The 21723-nt window shown below is 45.4% G+C and overlaps 1 protein-coding gene across 1 annotated transcript in view; it reads right to left on the bottom strand.

Moving 5' to 3' along the window:
• Positions 1-21723, bottom strand: part of LOC126252034 (juvenile hormone esterase-like) — a 126648-nt gene that overhangs the window by 67557 nt on the left and 37368 nt on the right. The window contains exon 2 of the mRNA XM_049952819.1: positions 3574-3708. Coding sequence (XP_049808776.1) covers positions 3574-3708 — 135 coding nt within the window. The remainder of the gene's footprint in view (positions 1-3573; positions 3709-21723) is intronic.

Here is a 21723-nt window from a genome sequence, read left to right as displayed (position 1 = left end):
GGAGGGGGGGAGGGGGGGTACGAAGACATAACATATCAAAAAAAATATTCGGTAACGACCGATATTAGTATCAAACCCATCGTTTTCGGGGTCATTAGACTTACTGGTGACAGCCACGCTGACGTTTCACCCAAGGAGTTGGGTTTACGGGTGAAGGCGAATAGAGAGAGACAGTGACATATAGCACATGAATGAATTCCTACCATAATTAGCAGAAAATCACTTACTGTGTGGAAAAATTTACTGGAACTTTAAGGCACCCTTTGCACTCCGTTGCTGAGGTTTTAGAGTGAAAAGGAGTGACATAAAAGCATAACTCAGAAACGCCTGGAGCAATTTCTAAGATGACTCATTATTTGCGTAAAAGAACTGTGAGAGTAGGATACGCTTACTATCTCTAGGTTGGAGATGACGATAAGAAGGGGTGACAAGTAGAACCGTCCGAAAACGACCTGTTGGTATTTCTATACATTAAATGAATTCGCAATTGCAAATAAGGACAACCATCAGCTGTAGAATGGAATGACGACAATGAAAATTTGCGCCGGATCGGAACTCGAACCCGAATTTCCCGCTTAGGGAGCGGTTGCTTTACCATTTAGCTATCCGTACACGGCTCACGGCCAGACCCAGACTTCCATATGTCGTCAACCATGCGCCTACGACCGGTATTCGTGCATCCATTATGCATATTCCCGTACAGGTTAGACGTTGTAGTTGAAAGTCGCTTGCCCGATATCGGCAGATAAATACGATATTGCAGTGCCTGTGTTATTCTGATTACGATGTTAAGTTCCAAAGGATGTTGAAAAATGCATGAACCACGTCGTATTTCGAGGTCAAAGATCATGCCACACGGCTCAGTATCACAGATACATTTGTACTCTCTAGAATCGCGTGGTGTTAAACAGCGGCGTTAGTTATGGGCAGAATTACAAGTTTCCACAGAATCTAGAGAAAACTGCAGGACGAAACCAGAAGAGATAAGGATGAAGTTTGCGTACAAATATGAGTGGAATATCTTAAAGATTTGTGAAACACATATTTTTGTGTGAAATACGAGGATAAATGACGTATGCGTGCACGGGAGAAGCTGTGAGCAAAAAGCAAGTGTGTTCGTTAAATCTGGAAAATCTGCGCTTTTCACATGGTCAGTTATATATTGCATGCTCACAAGTGGGACAGCTGAAAAATTCATGTGTTTTTGCAGTTATGTATCTCAAAGCACTTAAATAAACGTTTAGAAATTTAATTTAATGCTCATAAAATCAAATCCTTTCATTTATTTTGAACATGCAGATCTGTTTGCTTTATGTATGTGTTTATACGTATAAAGAAAAAGAGGCAGATAAATTATGTGTAATACTTTATTATAGAGATGAAAACTTGTTTGCAAACGTATGTTATTGATTCTATTGGTGAAGAAGATTTTTGGAGGAATTTTTCAAGGTAACCAATGCATTCGCAAGAATGAAACATCTTTTTTTGTCAAAACTATTAATTAAAGGAAATCTTTCTCTCACACAAAATTAATAAAAAGCCTGATTAGTGTTAATTTGATCTCTTTTTTCTTTATGTCACAAATAACGCAATTGGTTGAAAGTCCTGAGAGAATTTCGTAATTGTTAGTGTCTTCTTATGTTGTACAGTCTTTTTTGACAATAACCATAGTTTAATTTTTGCCGAGAACGTCTTTAAGTAAAACCCTCCTCCATCTTTCATATTAAAGGTTCGAATATTTTGTCGTGTGTGCATTGCACCTTACGCCACACGGAGCCACAGATTGTTTCTGACAAGCAAAAACTGAATTTTGTACTGTGTAGTTTATTTTTTCTTTGGCTGCTGCATCTGTCGATTTATGTTTGCTTTCGAGAACGTCAGTACACCAAATACAAAACAACATGCTGAGCGTAAGGTACTTTTTTTTCGCGGCAGATTTCACTTTGCATTCTTATTAGGAAACAGTTGCTAGGCAGGATTATCAGGTGTTATGCTAAGCAAACAGATTAATTTACATTGAACAGTGCAGGTAATCTCAGTTATTTTTCTTCTGATTACAGCAGCATTTTCTTTTCCTGGACATTTCGATCAGAAACTGCACTCCATGTCAAGCAACTTTCATAATGTATTTTCGTTAAATAGTTTTCACTCAGTACGCAGTTAGTTACTTTTGGCATTTAATTAGCTCAACTTTCATTATTTAAAATTCAGTATCTCACTAAGTTCAAAGTTTTGTTTCACAACACTGATCACATGCGCAACACAGGGCCAACTAACTCTCAGTACTGCTCAGCGTTTGAATACGATAACTAAAGCACACGTTGCACGAGGAGGAAGTTCTTGAAAAAAGAATATTCTGTATTTTCATTTGTAGATAGAATTTTATGGAATGCTTACACTAGTATTATTATTTAGGATAGCGTGTCGTCATTAACGGGATTCACAGATTGTAGATTCTATTGGCAAGAAACTGGTCTAAGTAGCTTAAAGTAGTATGTTACCCTGTGTCGGACTGAAGTGTGTCGGTGTTGGTGGGTATTAAACTCAGCCATTCGATCATAACGGCCACGTTGTATGGGGTCAGACAAATCCTCACCTTTAGGTTGGCCGCTCTGTGTGCTCGGCATCACGTAAAAGCCCCTCAATCATATTACAATGATATCATGATATGTTGCAGAGATATCCTCTGATTCATCCTAGAAAAATTGTTTGTAACCGCGATGATATACGAGCCGCAAAGGATTACGGACACACGATTCAACACATGGGTGAAATAAAACTGTGAGAAATTTGAGTGAAATCGTGGAAAATAGAAATAATCCATAACTCTGCGAATCTTGAGTCTCCTTTTGCTCGAGAGTCCATTATCATGTATCTATTTTATGTAACTGTCTCTGTTTTAGGATTCATCACGACATATAATTGTTCCTTTCCTTTGAAAATAATTAATACATCAACATGACAGATGCCGATGACGCAGCAGAAAAGGAACTGGAGTGGTCTCCACGCAGAGTGCAATTATCCGTAAGACCAGTTGCTTTTAGGTTTTTCCACGGTTTCTCTAAATCACCTGGACTGGTATTATTTAAGCTAATTTCCTCTTCTTTCTTGTCTGTAGTGACTTCTGGACTATTTCCTACGACGTTGTCGCCGAAGCAACGATAGTAGCCTGGTGGTACAATTTCTTCTCTGCACGGAACCGTGTATTGGAATGATCAACTAGGCCCAGAAAGCACCAGCAACGCTTCACTATGACGGTGACTTCTGTGAAGGTAACACTATAGAATACAGTAAGAATGTACAACATAGTACAAACAGTTTTCCAATGTCTTATCTAAACCAATAAGGCAGTTCCTAAAAATCCAATACGAATGTCAGTTACAACATTTACTGCTGAGAGGGTCTTACACCAATGCGTACATCCCTGTAACGAGAAATCGGAACTTCTCGTATTACATCTGAAATCTCCATAATAGTTTTAATACACGATTCTGATCTCGTATTAATCGCCATAGTCTCTTATTGGCGTTGGCAATTTGATAAAACAGTGTTTATAATCGGAAGAAAACTCACCTGGAATCGCAGCTCTCCAATAGGGGGTTGTGCATAGGGAATGCCACGGAATGCCGTGTAGGACGTGTTGTATAGACCTGTGGCAGTGGTTCCTCGTAGAGTACCCTGCTGCACCGTTACTAACACGTCCTCAGCCTGCAAGTTAAACATTTTAAAATAGGGGTGTAAGAATACGCTATGTCCACAACAACAAAATACACAATTCTTACACTGATGAGTCAAACATTATGATCACCATCCGTCGCGAGACTGAACGCGGGCCTGGTTGTGTTTCAGGTACGTGATATACGAGGATGAGTCAAATGAAAACCTTAAATATTTTTAAATATTATTTATTGTGCAGAAGTGGTACAAAGCTGTATCACTTTTCATCACAATCTCCCCCACGCTCAATGCAAGTCCTCCAGCGCTTACAAAGTGCATAAATTCCTTTCGAAAAAAGTTCTTTTGGTAGACCGCGCAAACACTCATGCACCGCGTGGCGTACCTCTTCATCAGGACGGAATTTCTTTCCTCCCATTGCGTCTTTGAGTGGTCCAAACATATGGAAATCACTTGAGGCAAGATCTGGTGAATATGGTGGATGAGGAAGACACTCAAAATGCAGGTCTGTGATTTTTGCAACTGTTGTACGGGCAGTGTGGGGGCTTCAGTTGTCATGTTGCAAAAGGACGCCTGCTGACAGCAATCCACGTTGCTTTGACTTGATTTCAGGCTGCAGATGATTTTTTAGGAGACCTGTGTATGATGCACTGGTGACAGTGGTCCCTCTAGGCATGTAATGCTCCAAAATGACGCCTTCTTCGTTCCAAAAGAGAGTCAGCATAACCTTCCCTGCTGATGGTTCTGTTCGAAACTTCTTTGGTTTTGGTAATGAGGAATGGCGCCATTCCTTGCTCGCTCTCTTCGTATCCGGTTGGTGGAAGTGAACCCAGGTTTCGTCCCCAGTAACGATTCTTGCAAAGAAGCCATCACCTTCTCGTTCAAAGCGCCGAAGAAATTCTTCACAAGCATCAACAGATCGTTCTCTCATTTCAGAAGTCAGTTGCCGTGGCACCCATCTTGCAGACACTTTGTGAAACTGGAGCACATCATGCACAAAGTAGTGTGCTGACCCATGACTAATCTGTAAACATGCTGCAATGTCATTCAGTGTCACTCGGTGGTTTTCCTTCACTATGGCTTCAACTGCTGTAATGTTCTGTGGAGTCACAACTCGTTGTGCCTGACCTGAACGAGGAGCATCTTCCACTAAAGTCACACCATTTCCGAACTTCCTACTCCATTCGTAGACTTGCTGCTGTGACAAACATGCATCACCGTACTGAACCTTCATTCGTCGATGAATTTCAGTAGGTTTCACACCTTCACTACGCAAAAACCGAATAACAGAACGCTGTTCTTCCCTGGTGCAAGTCGCAAGTGGGACGGCCATCTTTATACCGATACTGCGACGGTATGTGTGCATCTGGACTATGCTGCTACCTACAGGCCATTCTGCACGCTGTCTGTAGCACGCTTACCAACTTACAGGATAACTGCGCGAAATTTCGATTTGTTATTACAGATTTAAGGTTTTCATTTGACTCGCCCTTGTAGTAAGGGAAGCATAGCAGAGACGAACGGAGAACCATTCCAGCGACAATACGAGCTCCAAAGCTGCAAACCCTCCGACATAAGCGGATTTCACAAACGTTTGGTTGTCATGGTCCATTGAATGTAAGCGAGCATCTCAGCGAAGCTGCTCTGTTGTACTCTTGTTACTTTCATGAGCATCTATTCAAAGTGTTTCAAAAGACGCCGGAACCACGAGAAAGCGACAAGGTGTTTGACGTACACGCTACATCACAGAACGCGATAAAGCAAGATAATTAGCGATCTGTGCAGTTAGAAGTGTTTCGGAGCGTAGCGTGCAAAAGTCCGTGCGTGAAAAATTTTTACCGTGACTCAGAAAATTAAGAACTGGACACGCCTTTAAAACACTAGCTGTAAATAGTGTGCACAACAGAATGGATAATGCGAATAATTTATAGCCCTAGCTAAGGACCCGCAAGAGCAAAGTTATAAACAAATAAATTTGATATGAATGGACGGTGTTAACAGAAACAAGCTTTGGATTAACACAGTAATTTATACAATTAAAGACATATTAAACCGATCAGACCATAAAATACCTGTTGTGGTGACGGTTATACTGAAAAACTCATAGATCCACCAAAGCAATATTGGACTTGAGACAGACTGTTGAAATGACTTAGAAAGTGCGAACCAAGAGTTCCACTATGACGCTGTTGCTGCTAATCATGCTCACCGTAGTGATTCACCAACAGACGTGCAGAATGCTGCCATCGTACGTGGGGCTCTGCAATAGAGGACGAGCGCGACACTTTCGCCAGCACCAACGCTGGACCGCTTTCGTCTCCTAAGATATGCGCCGAGATGCACACGGCTTTCCATTTCCAAATGAACGCTACTGATGTTCACAAAATTGTGCACACTTTCGCATTCCTTCGCCGATATTTTCGGTGCGCAGGAGGTGCGCACACTCTTAGACCCTGCTATTTCTTACCACCAATCGCAGAATATGAGCATTCAGCCAGCCAATGGCGAGGTTCCTTCAAGCACAATAATCGCGCCAGGACAACGCATCGTAATAAAACCCCGCCGGCCGCTGTGGCCGAGTGGTTCTAGGCCCTTCAGTCCGGAACCGTGCTGCTGCTACGGTCACAGGTTCGAATCCTGCCTCGTGCATGGATGTGTGTGATGTCCTTAGGTTAGTTAGGTTTAAATAGTTCTAAGTTCTAGGGGACTGATGACCTCAGAAGTTAAGTCCCATAGTGCTCAGAGACAGTTGAACCATTTTTCACACGCTCAGCGTCCCGACTGGGTCGACGTCAGATGGCCGTCTTTTTCGTTGCATTCACTGCCCTGCCTGTCCTAGATCCAGCGTTCTTCGCATTTCCACGCACTCACAGAAAGGATAAAGAGAAAAGGAGATTTATACCATGTATAACGTAATGATATAAGTTGGTAGGGTCTCACTACATTCAGTCACTGCAATCCAGTCTATTTTACAAGGTGTACAACTTTGCTTCCGCCGTTTGCCGATAGGTGGCGACAACGGTAAGTAGCGGTCGAAAGAAACAGATCGCAGACGTCGGGCATTTAGCTTGGACCTCGGTCAACATAACCTCATTCAAACATTGTGTCTGCATCTTAAAATTTTTCTTCATTGAAAATGTCAAAAAATGGTTCAAATGTCTCTGAGCACTATGGGACTTAACTTCTGAGGTCATCAGTCCCCTAGAACCTAGAACTACTTAAACCTAACTAACCTAAGGACATCACACATCCATGCCCGACGCACGATTCGAACCTGCGACCGTAGCGGTCACGCGGTTCTAGACTGTAGCGCCTAGAACCGCTCGGCCACTCCGGCCAGCGAAAATGTCAGTTTACGAGCCTAATTCTCGACAATCGCGGGAGTTTTTACTGTTTTGTTTCAATATGAAGAAAACAGCTGCTGAGTCTCATCGAATGCTCTCAGGTGCGTATGATAAGGAAGCTATTAGTGAAAGAACGTGTCGTGAGTGGTTTCAACGCCTCAAGAACGATGATTTTAACGTTGTAGACCGGCATAGTGGTGGAAGAGAGGATGTTTTCGAAGATGCAGAATTGGAGACATTGCTGAGTGAAGACTCGCGTCAAACTCAAGAAGAATTGGCATGATTAGTGGGATTGACACAGCAAGCCATTTCAAAACGTCTCAAGGGCATGGGCATGATTCAGAAAGAAAGAACTTGGGTCCCGTGTGAGCTGAAACCAAGAGACGCTGAACGGCGTTTGTGTGTTTCTCTATCGCATTGTGACCGGGGACGAAAAATGGGTTCATTAAGATAACCCTAAACGCAAAAAATCATGGGGATATTCCGACCATGCTTCCACGTCGACGGCCAAACCGAATATTCACGGCTCCAACATCATTCTCTGCATTTGGTGGGCCCAGCTCGGCGTCGTGTACTATGATGTGTTAAAACCAAGTGAAACAATCACAGGTGCTCGTTATCGAACGCAATTAATACGTATGAGCAGAGCATTGAAAGACAAACGGCCGCAATACAGCGAGAGGCACGATAAAGTGATTTTGCAGCACGACAACGCTCGACCCCACGCTGCAAAAAGAGGTCAACACGTACTTGCAGACGTTAAAATGGGAAGTCCTACCCCACCCGCCGTATTCTCCAGACATTGCTCCCTCTGACTATCACCTGTTTAGATCAATGGCGCATGGCCTGGCTGACCAACACTTGCGGTGTCATGAAGTCACAAATTGAATCGATTCGTAGACCGCTTCAAAAGGTGAACAATTTTTTTGACGCTGGATTCGTACACAGCCCGAAAGATGGGAGAAAGTAGTGGTCAGCGATGGAAAATACTTTGAATGTTACATGTGTAACCAATTTGTTTCATTAAAGCCTCAAATGTTGGGGAAAAACGGCGGTAGAAAAGTTGTACACCTTGTAATAAGACATTGCTATCGTATCCCACACGCTTATTAGCTTCTAATTTCTGAGTCATTCTCAGATTAAATCAAAAGGGCACCTGAAATGGTTTGCTGCTTTTCAAATGTTCACAACTCATTATTCAACATATAGCTCTGCAAGACCTGTACGTGAACATGATAGCCCAATGACTGCGCCGATAACGATTGCAATGGACGCAGGATCGTGGAAACGTGTTCTTTCGTCAGATGCTATCACGTTTCTTGTTACACCAGCTCGATGGTAGTGTCTGGAGATCCCGTCATCCCGGCGAGTAGCTGCTTAAAACATGCACTGCGCCACGGACGTAGGCTTGCTTGTGAGGGCAGTATTATGCGGTGGCGGTCAATCATTTGGGCTTCCATTGGACCAGTGCTGGTAATCAAAGGCACCATGACAACTGTCGTTCGTATGAGCATTATTGCGAACCACCAGCATCCTTTCATGCTTGACGTCATAATTGTCAGCGATGGCATCTTACAGCAGCAAAACTACCCGAATTCCAATGGCAGATAGGTGCAGCCGTGGCTTGAAGAGTATGGTAGTGATCTCACGTTGATATCTTGGCCAGCAAATTCGCCTGATGTGAACCTGATGGACGCCAGCTCAGCGGCGACAAATCGTCTGCCCGTAATTTATGAGAATTGCGTGATAGATGCATTGACCTCTGGTGACACATACATCCAGAAACCTACCAAGGACTTGTCTAATCCATGCCAAGCAGAACTGCTGCTGCATTGCGTTCCACAGGTGAATCAACACGCTACTAAGCAGGTGATCTTTATGTTGTGGCTCATCATTGCCTCTTGGGCAAAAAAGTTTTTAAAACGCAGTAATCCTTTTGCAATGGAATAAAAGCGCTTTGCAGACAATAAGCTATATGGTAAGTTCTATTCACAGGATTTCAACGTGAATTTAGAAACAGGAGCAATACATCAAGCTCTCCTGCCATGAAAGAAATATTACTTTCAGGATAACTGTGACGTAGTTGGCCCAATCAGATGGTGTGCACATAGAATGCATTTCAGTCATCCATTTTCATACCTTCATGAAACTGCGATGTAGATACTGGACAAAAAAATCAGTTATACGACTCGAATGGAATACATAGCTTTCTTTGGCGACAGCAGGAGAATTAGCTCAAACATATTACCCACTGCAGTTACCACTACTGTAAGACAGGACTCGCTGATCATCGAAAGATGGCTCATGAAATGTACAAAGTGAACCCGAACACCACTGACAAAATATCGTAGATGGTTCAGGGATATTTTCTGAGTTTGTATTAGGAATCAGGAGTCTCTGGTGTTTCGTCAACGAGGAACTGCACTTCGTTTCATTTCTTACCACCCAATCATTTTTGTACATGTACTGCATTCACCAAATATCTTCATAACACTGCAGATGTCAACCGCATGTGCAGTGAGATTTGTTTGGTAACTTATTGTATTGTATTGTATGTATTGTATGTTAACCGGGGGTCTAGAAACGACGGAGAGGCTCCGTCCTCGCCGCAGCCGCAGTGGTCCACAACCTCACGACGACCACCGCAGTCCACTTCACCCCTCCGTCGCCCCACACCGAACCACTCTTTCAGGGTTATTGTGCGGTTCGGCCTCCGGTGGGCCCCACAGGGAACGTCTCACACCAGACGAGTGTAACTACTATGTTTGCGTGGTAGAGTGATGGCGGTGTACTCGTACGTGGAGAACTTGTTTGCGCAGCAATCGCCGACATAATGTAGCTGGGGCGGAATAAGGGAAACAAGCCCGCAGTCGCCGAGGCAGATGGAAAACCGCCTAAACACCATCCACAGACTGGCCGGCTCACCAGACATCGACACAAGTCTGCCGGGCGGTTTCGTGCCGGGGACCAGGCGCTCCTTCCCAATCCGGAAAGCCGTGCTTTAGACCGGATGGATAACCGGGCGGGCTTTGGTAACTTAACTTCCACTTGCAGTACTACTCACCCATGATATTACTGCACTTGGTGTCCAGTGACAATTATCGGAATCATGCGGTGATGTCGCAGCAAAGAAGTACAGTGGTGATCAAGGAAAATGCATCGCACTGTCAAAACTTTCAGGCAGTTGTGCATATACAAGGGGGGGACAAAAATGGGGAGACACCAAAAATACAAGATATTACCATGCCTAATACGGTGTAGGAAAGCCGTTGGCATACGATATAGCTTCCAGTCGTCTCGGAATGGATGAATACAGTTCCTGTGTGGTTTTCAAGGTAATCTTGTACGATTCTTCCTGCAAAAGAATGGCAAGTTCAGGTAACGAAGATGGAGGTGGATCACGCATCCTTCTTTTCAAAGTAGACCACAGAGGGTCAATAATAATGAGATCTAATGGCTGTGGTGGCCAGAGGGGGTCAATTCATCCTCGTGCTCACAAAACCAGTGCTGGACGATGCGACCTGTGTGAACAGGAGCCCTGTCATCTTGGAACACAACGCCACCATTAGGGAACAAGCAATTTACCATGGAATGGACCTGATCATCCAAAACGGTCATATAAGCCTCGGCATTAACATGACCTTGCAGAGTACCTATGGGGCTCACGACATACCATGACATGGCTGCCCAAAGCATCACTGAATCCCCGCCCCCCTCCCCTCCCTATTTTTCACACCTGTGACGTAAGGTCGGTCTGAGGTTGGAAACATAGGGCAACAAGACTCATTTGACCAAATCACTTTCTTCCATTGCTTGAAAGTCCTGTATAGTCATGGCACCGTGTTACACTGTTATGAGTATTTGCATTGTTGCTCAGTGGTTTCGGAATTCCAGCTCACCTAACAGTTCCTGCTTATGGAGCTCTCTTTTAACTGAATTTTCTCATTTCGAGAAGACAGAAGGAGCGATCTGTTTTGTTTGCTAAGATATTCTAAACCCAAGATCGCATAACTATTTCTTTACTTCAAATAAGCAGCTTCGACAAACTTTGCTGTCGCCTTCATGTCTGTGACAAAGTGCATGTACATGGACTATGTCTCATAACACGAATTAAGACATAATAAAAAATGAAATACAAGTTTTAGTTTGGCCTTACAAAAATGGAAGTAGAACTGTACATTTACATATCTTTAAAAAAAAAATTCTCATGAAATGCGTTCATTTTAAGTTGGACCTCGTGTAAAAGTGTCATAACTAAAGTTGTCATAACTAAAATATTTAAAAACATAAAGCACCTTGTGCATATGGCCATGTCCACATACATACCGATCACAGATGATTATTAGGTCACAAAAACACAGTACGCATTAACACATCTGTTTACAAAAACTTGACATGGTCTAAACACTGAAAATCCGCCTGAAACGGCGTATAAGAGACAACTGAGAGTTAGTATTGCGAATATAACACTGGTATAGCGTGTCACGGCCACTATAGTCCGATACACGAACGATGAAGGTTCGCGCATGTCGAGACACGGACAGGGATGGCATTGCTGACGATTTCAAGCTACAGTTGCAGTATGCACATGCCTGTGCTTTCCTCTTGAATACCACCACCGTCAGCGATGACAACTCGCAACAATGAAATAGAAATTTACTAAACAATTCCCTACGGTCACGTTTAATGCTCGGATTACCTACGGCATTCAGGGCAGGGTGCTTAGAACACTACTGAACGCTCATTGGCTGTCGGGGTATGTTTGACGTAGATGCGCAGAACAAGCCTAAACTCGACCGTGATTGTTCGTGACTCTAACTACAGATGGCTCTGACATCGGTACCATGCGATCAGAGCGTAAATAATTCTCTTTTCACATTTAAAATTAACTACTTTAGTGAGTGACCTTTAAGAATAGTAACGATGATAACGAAGTCTGTCGAGACTTGTTTTAAATAAAGAGCCGCCCGGGGTAGCCGTGCGGTCTAAGGCGTCTTGTCACGGGCCGCGCGGTTCCCCCGTCGGAGGTTAGAGTCCCCCAATCGGGCATGGTTGTGTGTTGTCGTCCTTAGAGGAAGTTAGTTAAAGTAGTGTGTGAGCTTAGGGACCGATGACTTCAGCAGTCTGGTCCCATAAGACCTTACCACATGTTAAATAAAGAAATAAAGAAAAGCTTGTACCATTTTGACTTTAGAATGTTTTTAGCAAGGAGCCCCTTTGCGTTGTTCTGGTGCTGACGGTTCGCGAGTGCAACATTCAGCTCTGCAGTGACTTTTGCTAATTTTTCGCCATAATCCTCTTCAATGATAGTCTGTCGCGATCACTCAACAATCAGCTTTGTCCGCGTCTGACTCAGCAGATGACGTTTATTCCGCCTTATCTATATGCAGTATAAATCTTCGATGTTGTGCCTCTTGAAACACCAAACACTTCGACTACCTTGGTTACAGCTGCACCCGCCACGCGAGTAGCAACATTTTGCCACGTTCGAATTCACTTAGCTCCGACATAATGCGTTCACAACTGCATAGAACACTAATTTTTGAGGACATTTCACATTTCTCGTAGAGAAACAGCGGTTTGGCTAAAAGTGCTTTAAAATTGATTAAAAACAGCAGCTGACGATCGTGGCGTTAACACCACCCGCTCCATTCACGGCTATTGCCTACCATCACGATATGAGGGTCTGAGGATCGTCAAATATCGACCGAAACCAGTTACCATCGAAATAAATGTTTGAGATCGATACTGTTTGTAATCCATTTTTAAAGTATACAGAACACTTCTGGCCATGACTAACACTTGCGACGTATTGAGGACATTGTACAAGTGCCGTTTGTGGTCAAGTCCAACAGAGCAACCTGCAGGCTTTGTTAGCATTTGCATTTATGTTCAAACATGCATTTCTCATGGTGTTTCCATGTTTGTTCCCAACCCCTCTACCACCAAGTGGTTCAGCGTATCCTCGTGAAATGTCGTCAATAATGCAGTGTAGAGTTATTTGTAATCACGAATACCCCCGAGAGTGGAAAATAGATAATAACGCGGGATTGCAGACGCATTCAGTTGAAACAGAGCTTGTATTCAAAGTTGAACAGTTTTTCCGGGAGAAAAGAAACGAGAACGCCACTACAGAAAGTAATCCAGCGGTCGGCAAAAGTGCTTGGGAAGTCAGAAAGAACAGCAAAATACATTTTGAAAGTCTAAGGAAGTGGGAGAAACAATGGAAATAGCTAAAACTCCTAGAAGGCAAATGGGCCTGGAAAAGTAGATGCCTTCGATAAAGCACTTATCTGAAAAAATAAAACTTTTGGAGTATTATGAGCAGAAGAAGGAAATCTCAATTGAGAAAGCTGTTTACATTTTGAAAAACCGAGATAAGTTTTCGGGAGGAAGAGAAATATTTCGGAAAATTTTGAAAGAGATGGGATTTCTTTTAAAAAATGTGAAATATGTTTAAGAGCACACAGGAAACAAAAAAATGGCCAAATAAACCAGTGAAATTCACGGACGAAACGTAGGTTCGTACTCATTAAAGCATGAAAAAGCGGTGGCAGCACGAGAAAGTTCCGAGTGTAAAGACAAATAGCACTGCAGGCCAAAGAGCAGCTGTTGTCCATGCTGAAGGAGCAGTGAGTTCATATATGGAGCAGAGTTAATTTATGATTCGAAATCTAATTCTTGGCGTTATTACGATGATATAAATGGAGATGTCTATCAGAAAAGTTTGGAATAGAAATAAATTTCTAACATCCCAGCTAAAAGTACAGATGTTCTTAATAACGCACCGTATCATACATTTTAATAAAGCCCTCACTAACGCAAATTGAAAAAAGGACACATTCAGAGCAGAATCGGTTTTGAATCGAGTTTAACAAGAAATGAGCTTTTAGAAATTGTGCATTATAAAAAGCCAAAACCTGTTTTTAAACAGATTCAGTTTTAAAGAGTAAGGGATATAGTGATTTGAACACTTTAGAGTTAACCTGGAATGAATGAAAAATTGCAAAAAATAGTTTCTTCCATTGATTTAACTAACCTAAAATAAGTAACGAAAGAGCCTTTATCTAAGATTACCCCAAATGTTGGTGAAGAGCTTGAGAACATGTAAAAGGAAGTGAAAACGAAAACTGGCGCAGAGCTGGGTTAATGTAAGAAGCAATAGAGAATATAATAACCAGTGATAGTCTGGAGAGTGAAGATGAGTATGCACCACGTGACAACGAGAGTGATATGGAAACTGACGTGGCGGATGAAACAGGAGCGGATTCCATTAAAACAAATATAGCAGATGACGAACCCAGCGTCCACATCTTGTATGAAGGACTATGCACATCTTAACTGTCATCGCCATTTTCATTGCATCACTGTGGTTGTACCGTCCATCCTTCCCTCTGGAACTCCGATTACCCATTGGCTCACGATAAGCCGAACGAAGCATCCTCACTTCTAAGTGCAATAATACTGTGGTCAACTAATACTTGCTGTGGCCGACAGTACTGCCATATTACTCTCCACACCCAAGCTTACATTCAGTACTGCTTGGGTTTGTTTTTCCGGCAGTTTTAGTTACGTGTTAACAGTGACACATAGCAGTATGGATAGATTTACTGATAAAGAGTTGCCCGATATGCATCAGGTGTTGATGTGCCGGCCCACTCAGCAGGTGGCGCACCAGATGCGGGAGTTCTCTCGCTGTAGGCGAGAGGGGTATGGGATGACCCGTGGTAGAGTGCCTATATAAATCTACGGAGCCTGCTGTTAGCACTGACAGCGTCGACGAGCTGGCGACTAGAGCGTCCGTGTACAGTCCGGCTGTGAGGAGTGGAACAAGCGGTACATTAGAAGCAATGGCCGAGGGAGACGCTTAGTGGCTGGCTGCTCAGTGGGTGGACAACACGAAGAAAGCGGTGGCTACTGCACGGTGGACGGTGTTCGGTGTTGTCCTGGTGCCTGAGACGTCTGTGGTGGGAGAGCACGGACTCTGACTGAGCCTTTTGCTGTGTTCCCTGTATGCAAGATTCCCCCAGCAAGAGTATCACATTTGACAGCCTATCCTTAGTTGTTTTGACACTGCATTGCCTGAACATACAGTTCTCATAGATTTTACGTACCTTAGATCACGTATTGTGATGCATTTGTAGTGTTCTGTTGGTTTTCTGTCCAAGCTATTAAGCACACACCTTCCATTTTTTTTCCTTTTTGAGGATTTAACCGGTGTGCATATATTTATTATTGTTTCCTTATGGAATTCCTTGTGTATAAATAAGTTCTACCTAGAGCTCAGTTTTGGTTGATGTGTGCTGAACAATAAAATATCTTCGCACCTTCACAACTCTCAGTCATCTCCAATCCTCAGCCTACTGCTGCTGCAAAATCTAGCGTATAAGTGAGTTCACTATACGCAATCGAACAGCAGCATAACGACCCTGTGCTGCGGAGGAAGAAAGAAAAATTATCAGTTTGACGTCCTGTCGACAGCAAGGCCATTAGAGATGGAGCACAAGCTCCAAGAGAAAGGCAATCGGCCGTGCCCTACTCAAAATAAGCATCCCCAGATTTGCTTGGAACGATTTAGGATAACAACAGTAAACCCAAATAAAGGTAGTCGGCCAAGGTAGTCGTTCACAGATTTTAGCCGTTGTCCTCCCAAATGCGAGTAAAGCGTGCTAAGCACTGCATCACCTCACTCCATGTCTCTTCAGACATGTCTTCGCTGTCATCTGGGCTCAGTTCGAAGTGAGACTCATCACTGAAGACAGTTCTACTTCAGTCAATGAGATTCCACGCTAAAGGCCAGCGAGGTCGACGGATCCCTCCCCAATTGCGAAAGTTTGCAGCGTTATGGGCAGGGTCGTCCAACCAGCTCGGTATTTCGACGATATAACCTGCCAATTGGACAGAATTTGGCACGACATCCCTCAAGAGGACATCTAACAACTCTTCTGTTAGCACCAAATCGAATAAATGCTTGTATAAGGGCTAGAGCTGGACCAACCCGTTACTGAGTTGCTGAGTTTCTAAAGCTTTTTTTTTTCTTGAATAAACCATCCAGTTTTTCTCAAATTGTAATCATTTGCTTGATTGTGCATGAAAATCGCATGTACAGATTTCTGTCCCATGCGGATAATTCCCTTGTAGTGCGTCTTTTTTCCTTTAAATTGTGTGTTAGAACTTGTGTATTGTATTGTGTGTATTGAACTGGGGACCTAGAAACGACGGAGAGGCTTCGTCCCGCCGTAGCCCACAGTGGTTCACAGCCCCACAACAGGCCACAGCAGTCCACCCACCCCACCGCCGCCCCACACCGAATCCCGGGTTACTGTGCTGTTCGGCCCCCAATGTACCTCCCAGGAACGTCTCATACCAGACGAGTGTAACCCCGAATGTTTGCATGGTAGAGTAATTATGGTGTACACATACGTGGAGACAGTGTTTGCGCAGCAATTTCCGACATAAAGTAACTGAGGCAGAACAAGGGGAACCACCCCGCAGTCGCCGAGGCAGATGGAAAACCGCCTTAAAAACCAAACACAGGCTGGCCGGCACACTAATCCGCCGGGCGGACTCATGCCGGGGACAGGCACGCCTTCCCGCTCGGGTAAGCAGCGCGTTAGACCACGGCTAGCCAGGCGGGCATATTAGAACTTTTTTTTTCTTTTTAAAAATTCTTTATTTCATTAAATAATAATAATTATACAAGATTGACCCACCACCTTATTGATTAGTGGGCCCTATGTTTCTACTTTATACAATAGCAGCTTCTACATTATACTTAATTACAGTTATGCGATTAGTACTTAGGCAGACTACTTCTTATTTTAAGTAGGCTTGATTTCTAGTTACTACAAAGGGTTAGTGCTAATTGCCTGCAGCGTTACAATTGTGCCAGTGTAATTATACACTCCTGGAAATTGAAATAAGAACACCGTGAATTCATTGTCCCAGGAAGGGGAAACTTTATTGACACATTCCTGGGGTCAGATATATCACATGATCACACTGACAGAACCACAGGCACATAGACACAGGCAACAGAGCATGCACAATGTCGGCACTAGTACAGTGTATATCCACCTTTCGCAGCAATGCAGGCTGCTATTCTCCCATGGAGACGATCGTAGAGATGCTGGATGTAGTCCTGTGGAACGGCTTGCCATGCCATTTCCACCTGGCGCCTCAGTTGGACCAGCATTCGTGCTGGACGTGCAGACCGCGTGAGACGACGCTTCATCCAGTCCCAAACATGCTCAATGGGGGACAGATCCGGAGATCTTGCTGGCCAGGGTAGCTGACTTACACCTTCTAGAGCACGTTGGGTGGCACGAGATACATGCGGACGTGCATTGTCCTGTTGGAACAGCAAGTTCCCTTGCCGGTCTAGGAATGGTAGAACGATGGGTTCGATGACGGTTTGGATGTACCGTGCACTATTCAGTGTCCCCTCGACGATCACCAGTGGTGTACGGCCAGTGTAGGAGATCGCTCCCCACACCATGATGCCGGGTGTTGGCCCTGTGTGCCTCGGTCGTATGCAGTCCTGATTGTGGCGCTCACCTGCACGGCGCCAAACACGCATACGACCATCATTGGCACTAAGGCAGAAGCGACTCTCATCGCTGAAGACGACACGTCTCCATTCGTCCCTCCATTCACGCCTGTCGCGACACCACTGGAGGCGGGCTGCACGAAGTTGGGGCGTGAGCGGAAGACGGCCTAACGGTGTGCGGGACCGTAGCCCAGCTTCATGGAGACGGTTGCGAATGGTCCTCGCCGATACCCCAGGAGCAACAGTGTCCCTAATTTGCTGGGAAGTGGCGGTGCGGTCCCCTACGGCACTGCGTAGGATCCTACGGTCTTGGCGTGCATCCGTGCGTCGCTGCGGTCCGGTCCCAGGTCGACGGGCACGTGCACCTTCCGCCGACCACTGGCGACAACATCGATGTACTGTGGAGACCTCACGCCCCACGTGTTGAGCAATTCGGCGGTACGTCCACCCGGCCTCCCGCATGCCCACTATACGCCCTCGCTCAAAGTCCGTCAACTGCACATACGGTTCACGTCCACGCTGTCGTGGCATGCAACCAGTGTTAAAGACTGCGATGGAGCTCCGTATGCCACGGCAAACTGGCTGACACTGACGGCGGCGGTGCACATATGCTGCGCAGCTAGCGCCATTCGACGGCCAACACCGCGGTTCCTGGTGTGTCCGCTGTGCCGTGCGTGTGATCATTGCTTGTACAGCCCTCTCGCAGTGTCCGGAGCAAGTATGGTGGGTCTGACACACCGGTGTCAATTTGTTCTTTTTTCCATTTCCAGAAGTGTATAAACCTACTTGGAAGCCTTGCCCATAGAGCTAATCCCTATGGGCGTGCCCCTGGCACAGGGCAGGCAAGGGTGGTTTATCGCTGCAGGTTCCTAATTTACTATCCTATTCTAATTGCCTAAATCTACTTCCTATTCTACGTCATGGTTGGTGCGTTGTCACTATTCGGGATCACGCCAGTCCCCCTAGTCCCGGTCGTGGCGGATTCCAACTGTGAAGTCGACCTATCCACGAACGGGCGGTATGGGACTGGAGCTATGGTCGCAATCGGTGTTTTCTATCTAACTAGGCTTGTAGGTCTCTCAAAAAAGTTTTTAATACTTTTTGTGATACCTCGTTTGCTTGCTAGCATGTTTAGTCTTTGAAAGGTCTCCTCTTGTCTCAAAAGGTCATAGGTATTTGTATTTGGTAGCTGTCGTCTCCCGTCGTCTCCCTGTCGTGTCCCGGCTACATCATCGAAAAGGGGGCACTCGTAAACCACATGGTCAGGAGTACCCTCCGGTGCGCCACAGTCTCACGCAGGCGTCGCCCTTTTCCCAAACCGACTTAGATACGTCGGATAGGGGCCATGACCGGTGAGAAAGTGGAACAAACCCCTTGTTGGCTCAAAATACTTCATTTTTAGTCTTTCCTTGACGTCTGGTAGGAAATGAAAGGTTCTTCTACCAGTTTCGTCCGACTCCCATATCTCCTGCCATAGATCTATCCCTCTTTCCCTTATCTCCCCTTTTTCCCTGACTATTACCCCCATAATTTCCTCTACCTTGGTGTTAATACCCTTTCTGGCCCAGTACCAAGCGGCCTGTTCCCTAATCTTAATATCTAAGGGGCAGAGCCCCATTATGATTAGCAGTGCTCCACCCGGAGAAGTTCTATATGCTCCCACGGACCTTAATATCATGTTCCTTTGTACTCTCCTCACCGTCACGGCAGGCACCACCCTCGTGAGCCTATGAGCCCAGACTCCTGAGCCGTAACCCACTATTGATGTAAGTATACTGTTGTGGTAAAGCTTGATTAAATGAGGCGGGAGGTGGAATCTCTTGTGTCCTATAGAAATCAGGTTATTTAATAATTGTAGGGCTTTCTGGGTTACGGTTTCTATGTGCCTTGCAAAGTTCCACCTTTCATCGATGATGATTCCTAGGTAGCGCGTTTCTCGTCTCCGTAGAACGGGCGTACCGTCAATTCTCACAGTCGGGTTTCTCGTTAATTGTCCTTTAAGTAGTAGGTAAGTCGACTTGGTTGGTGAGATCGTCATTTTGGTGTTACGGCACCATAGTTGTAGTTTATTTAGTGCTCGCTCTATTTTAGGTTCTATATCCTCGCGACTTCGGCCGCCGACCAGCAGGAGGAGGTCGTCAGCGTAGGCTATCACCTCTAGCACTTCTTCGCTCTGTTGCAGGCTTTCCAGAAGAGGCTCCATGTGGATGTCCCAAAAAAGGGGACCCAACACGGAGCCCTGGGGGCAACCCTTGGTGATGGTTTTCCGGACTTTCCCGCTAGGGGATGATAGCCATACCTCCCGGTCTTCACAATAGCTCCTCAAACACCCATATAGAAGCCCTGGACACTCCTTCTCCCGAAGGCAGGAGAAGAGCGAAGGCCACCACAGGTTGTCGAAGGCGCCACTGATATCCACCATGATGCCAACAACATACTTACACGGGGCTGAGCCGCAGACCTCGGCCGCCAGGGCGATTGCATCAGATGCTGATCGCCCCGGCCTAAAACCGAATTGCCTGTCGCTCATCCCCTGCAGCATGCGGTGAGCAGTCAGTCTGTTCGCTAACAACTTTTCAAGGAGTTTGCCGAAGCCGTCCAGCAGGCAAATGGGCCTGTAGGACTTGGCCTCAGCAGGGTCCTTCTCGGGGCCTTTCTTGATGATTACCACGTCTGCGGTTTTCCGTGTTTTTGGAAATTTGCCTTGTCTAAGGCATGCATTATAAAGATGTGTAAGTGGGGCAACTAGTTGTGGGGCCAAGAACTGCACCACCTCCGCCACAATGCCGTCTGGTCCGGGGGCTTTCCCTTTCTTTAAGGACTTGATAAGAGCAGCAACTTCCTCTTCCGTGAAGGGGAGGACCGCTTCGTCATTTACGTACCTATGAAGGTTTTCGTTTCGTAATTGACGCTGCTCTTCGGTGTCATTATTCCTGTCATCGTCAGGCAGCAGCGACTGAAGGAGGACCTCAGCAGTTTCCTGCCAGGATTCCGTCACTCCCTCGCCGTGCCTGAGCGTTGATATAATTGTTGGGGAGCGGATTTTCTCCCTCACCAGTCTATATGGTACACCCCAAGGATCAAGGGCCAGCTGATTAGTTACAAAACTTTCCCAGCTGTTTATTCTGGTCTTCTGTAGCTCTTTTTGAAAGTTGTCCTTTGCCTCCCGGTATAACTGTAGCCATCTTTGCTTTTCCCACCAGACGACACTGCGCTGGTAGTGCTTCCTCAGTCTTCTAACAGACTGACGTAGTTCTTGCAGCTCGGCTGACCATGGTGCCGGTGTGGCCGCCACGGCCCTCCTCCTGGTTGGTACGGCCGCCTTAATCGCCCTCGTTACCGCTCGTACCAGTCCCTCGGCTCTGTCGTCCACGTTGAAGTCCTGTCGTGCGTCTCCTTCTGGTAACGGAGGAATGTCGCACTCTCTGGCTAGGCGTTCCCAATCTGTTTTTCTGAAATTTCTTTGCACCTCCCACCCCATGGCCCAGCGGCACTCTCTGCCTCCTACAGTGAAAGTGATTAAATTGTGATCACTGGTGGTGGCATTGTCTTCCACTCTCCACTCTTGTAGCATATTCAATGCGTTCGGCGTGACTAGCGTCACGTCTATGTTGGTGCCCTGTCCTCCTCCAGCCACGTAGGTGGGGGGATTACCTGGTCTGTTTGCCACCACCAGTTGAAGAGCCATTATCGTCTCCTCTGCTTTAGCACCATTTTCATCCCTTGTGCCACTGTACCATAGGGGGGATTTGGCGTTTATATCAGCAGTTATAATGATTTTGCGTCCCCGCAACGCCGTGGCCACACTCGCTAGGTGATCTAAGTGTTGTTCAATTCTATCACCGTACTGAAAGTACATATTGATGATGATGATAATTCCGGAAGGAGATTGTATCTCCACGACGTTGCAGTGACTATTGGAATATTGCGACAGAGGTGTTGCACGCAGTGCGGTGTTTGTTATCAAAGTAGCCGCTCTGGGGCTGTCCCCGCTGCTGACAATTTGCCATGTTGCGGCAGTGAACGCAACTTTTCCAGCCAGAGAGTACGGCTCCTGTAAACAGAGTATATCTAGTCTCTTCTCCACCACTTCCTTTCGGAGCTCCTGCATTACTAGTCGACTGTTGTGAGTATTTAGTTGTCCAATTTTTATTC

Source organism: Schistocerca nitens, chromosome 4 (assembly GCF_023898315.1).
Source record: "Schistocerca nitens isolate TAMUIC-IGC-003100 chromosome 4, iqSchNite1.1, whole genome shotgun sequence".
Taxonomy (NCBI): domain Eukaryota; kingdom Metazoa; phylum Arthropoda; class Insecta; order Orthoptera; family Acrididae; genus Schistocerca; species Schistocerca nitens.
Note: the sequence above shows the minus strand (reverse complement) of the source record. Positions and strands in the feature narration are given on the sequence as shown.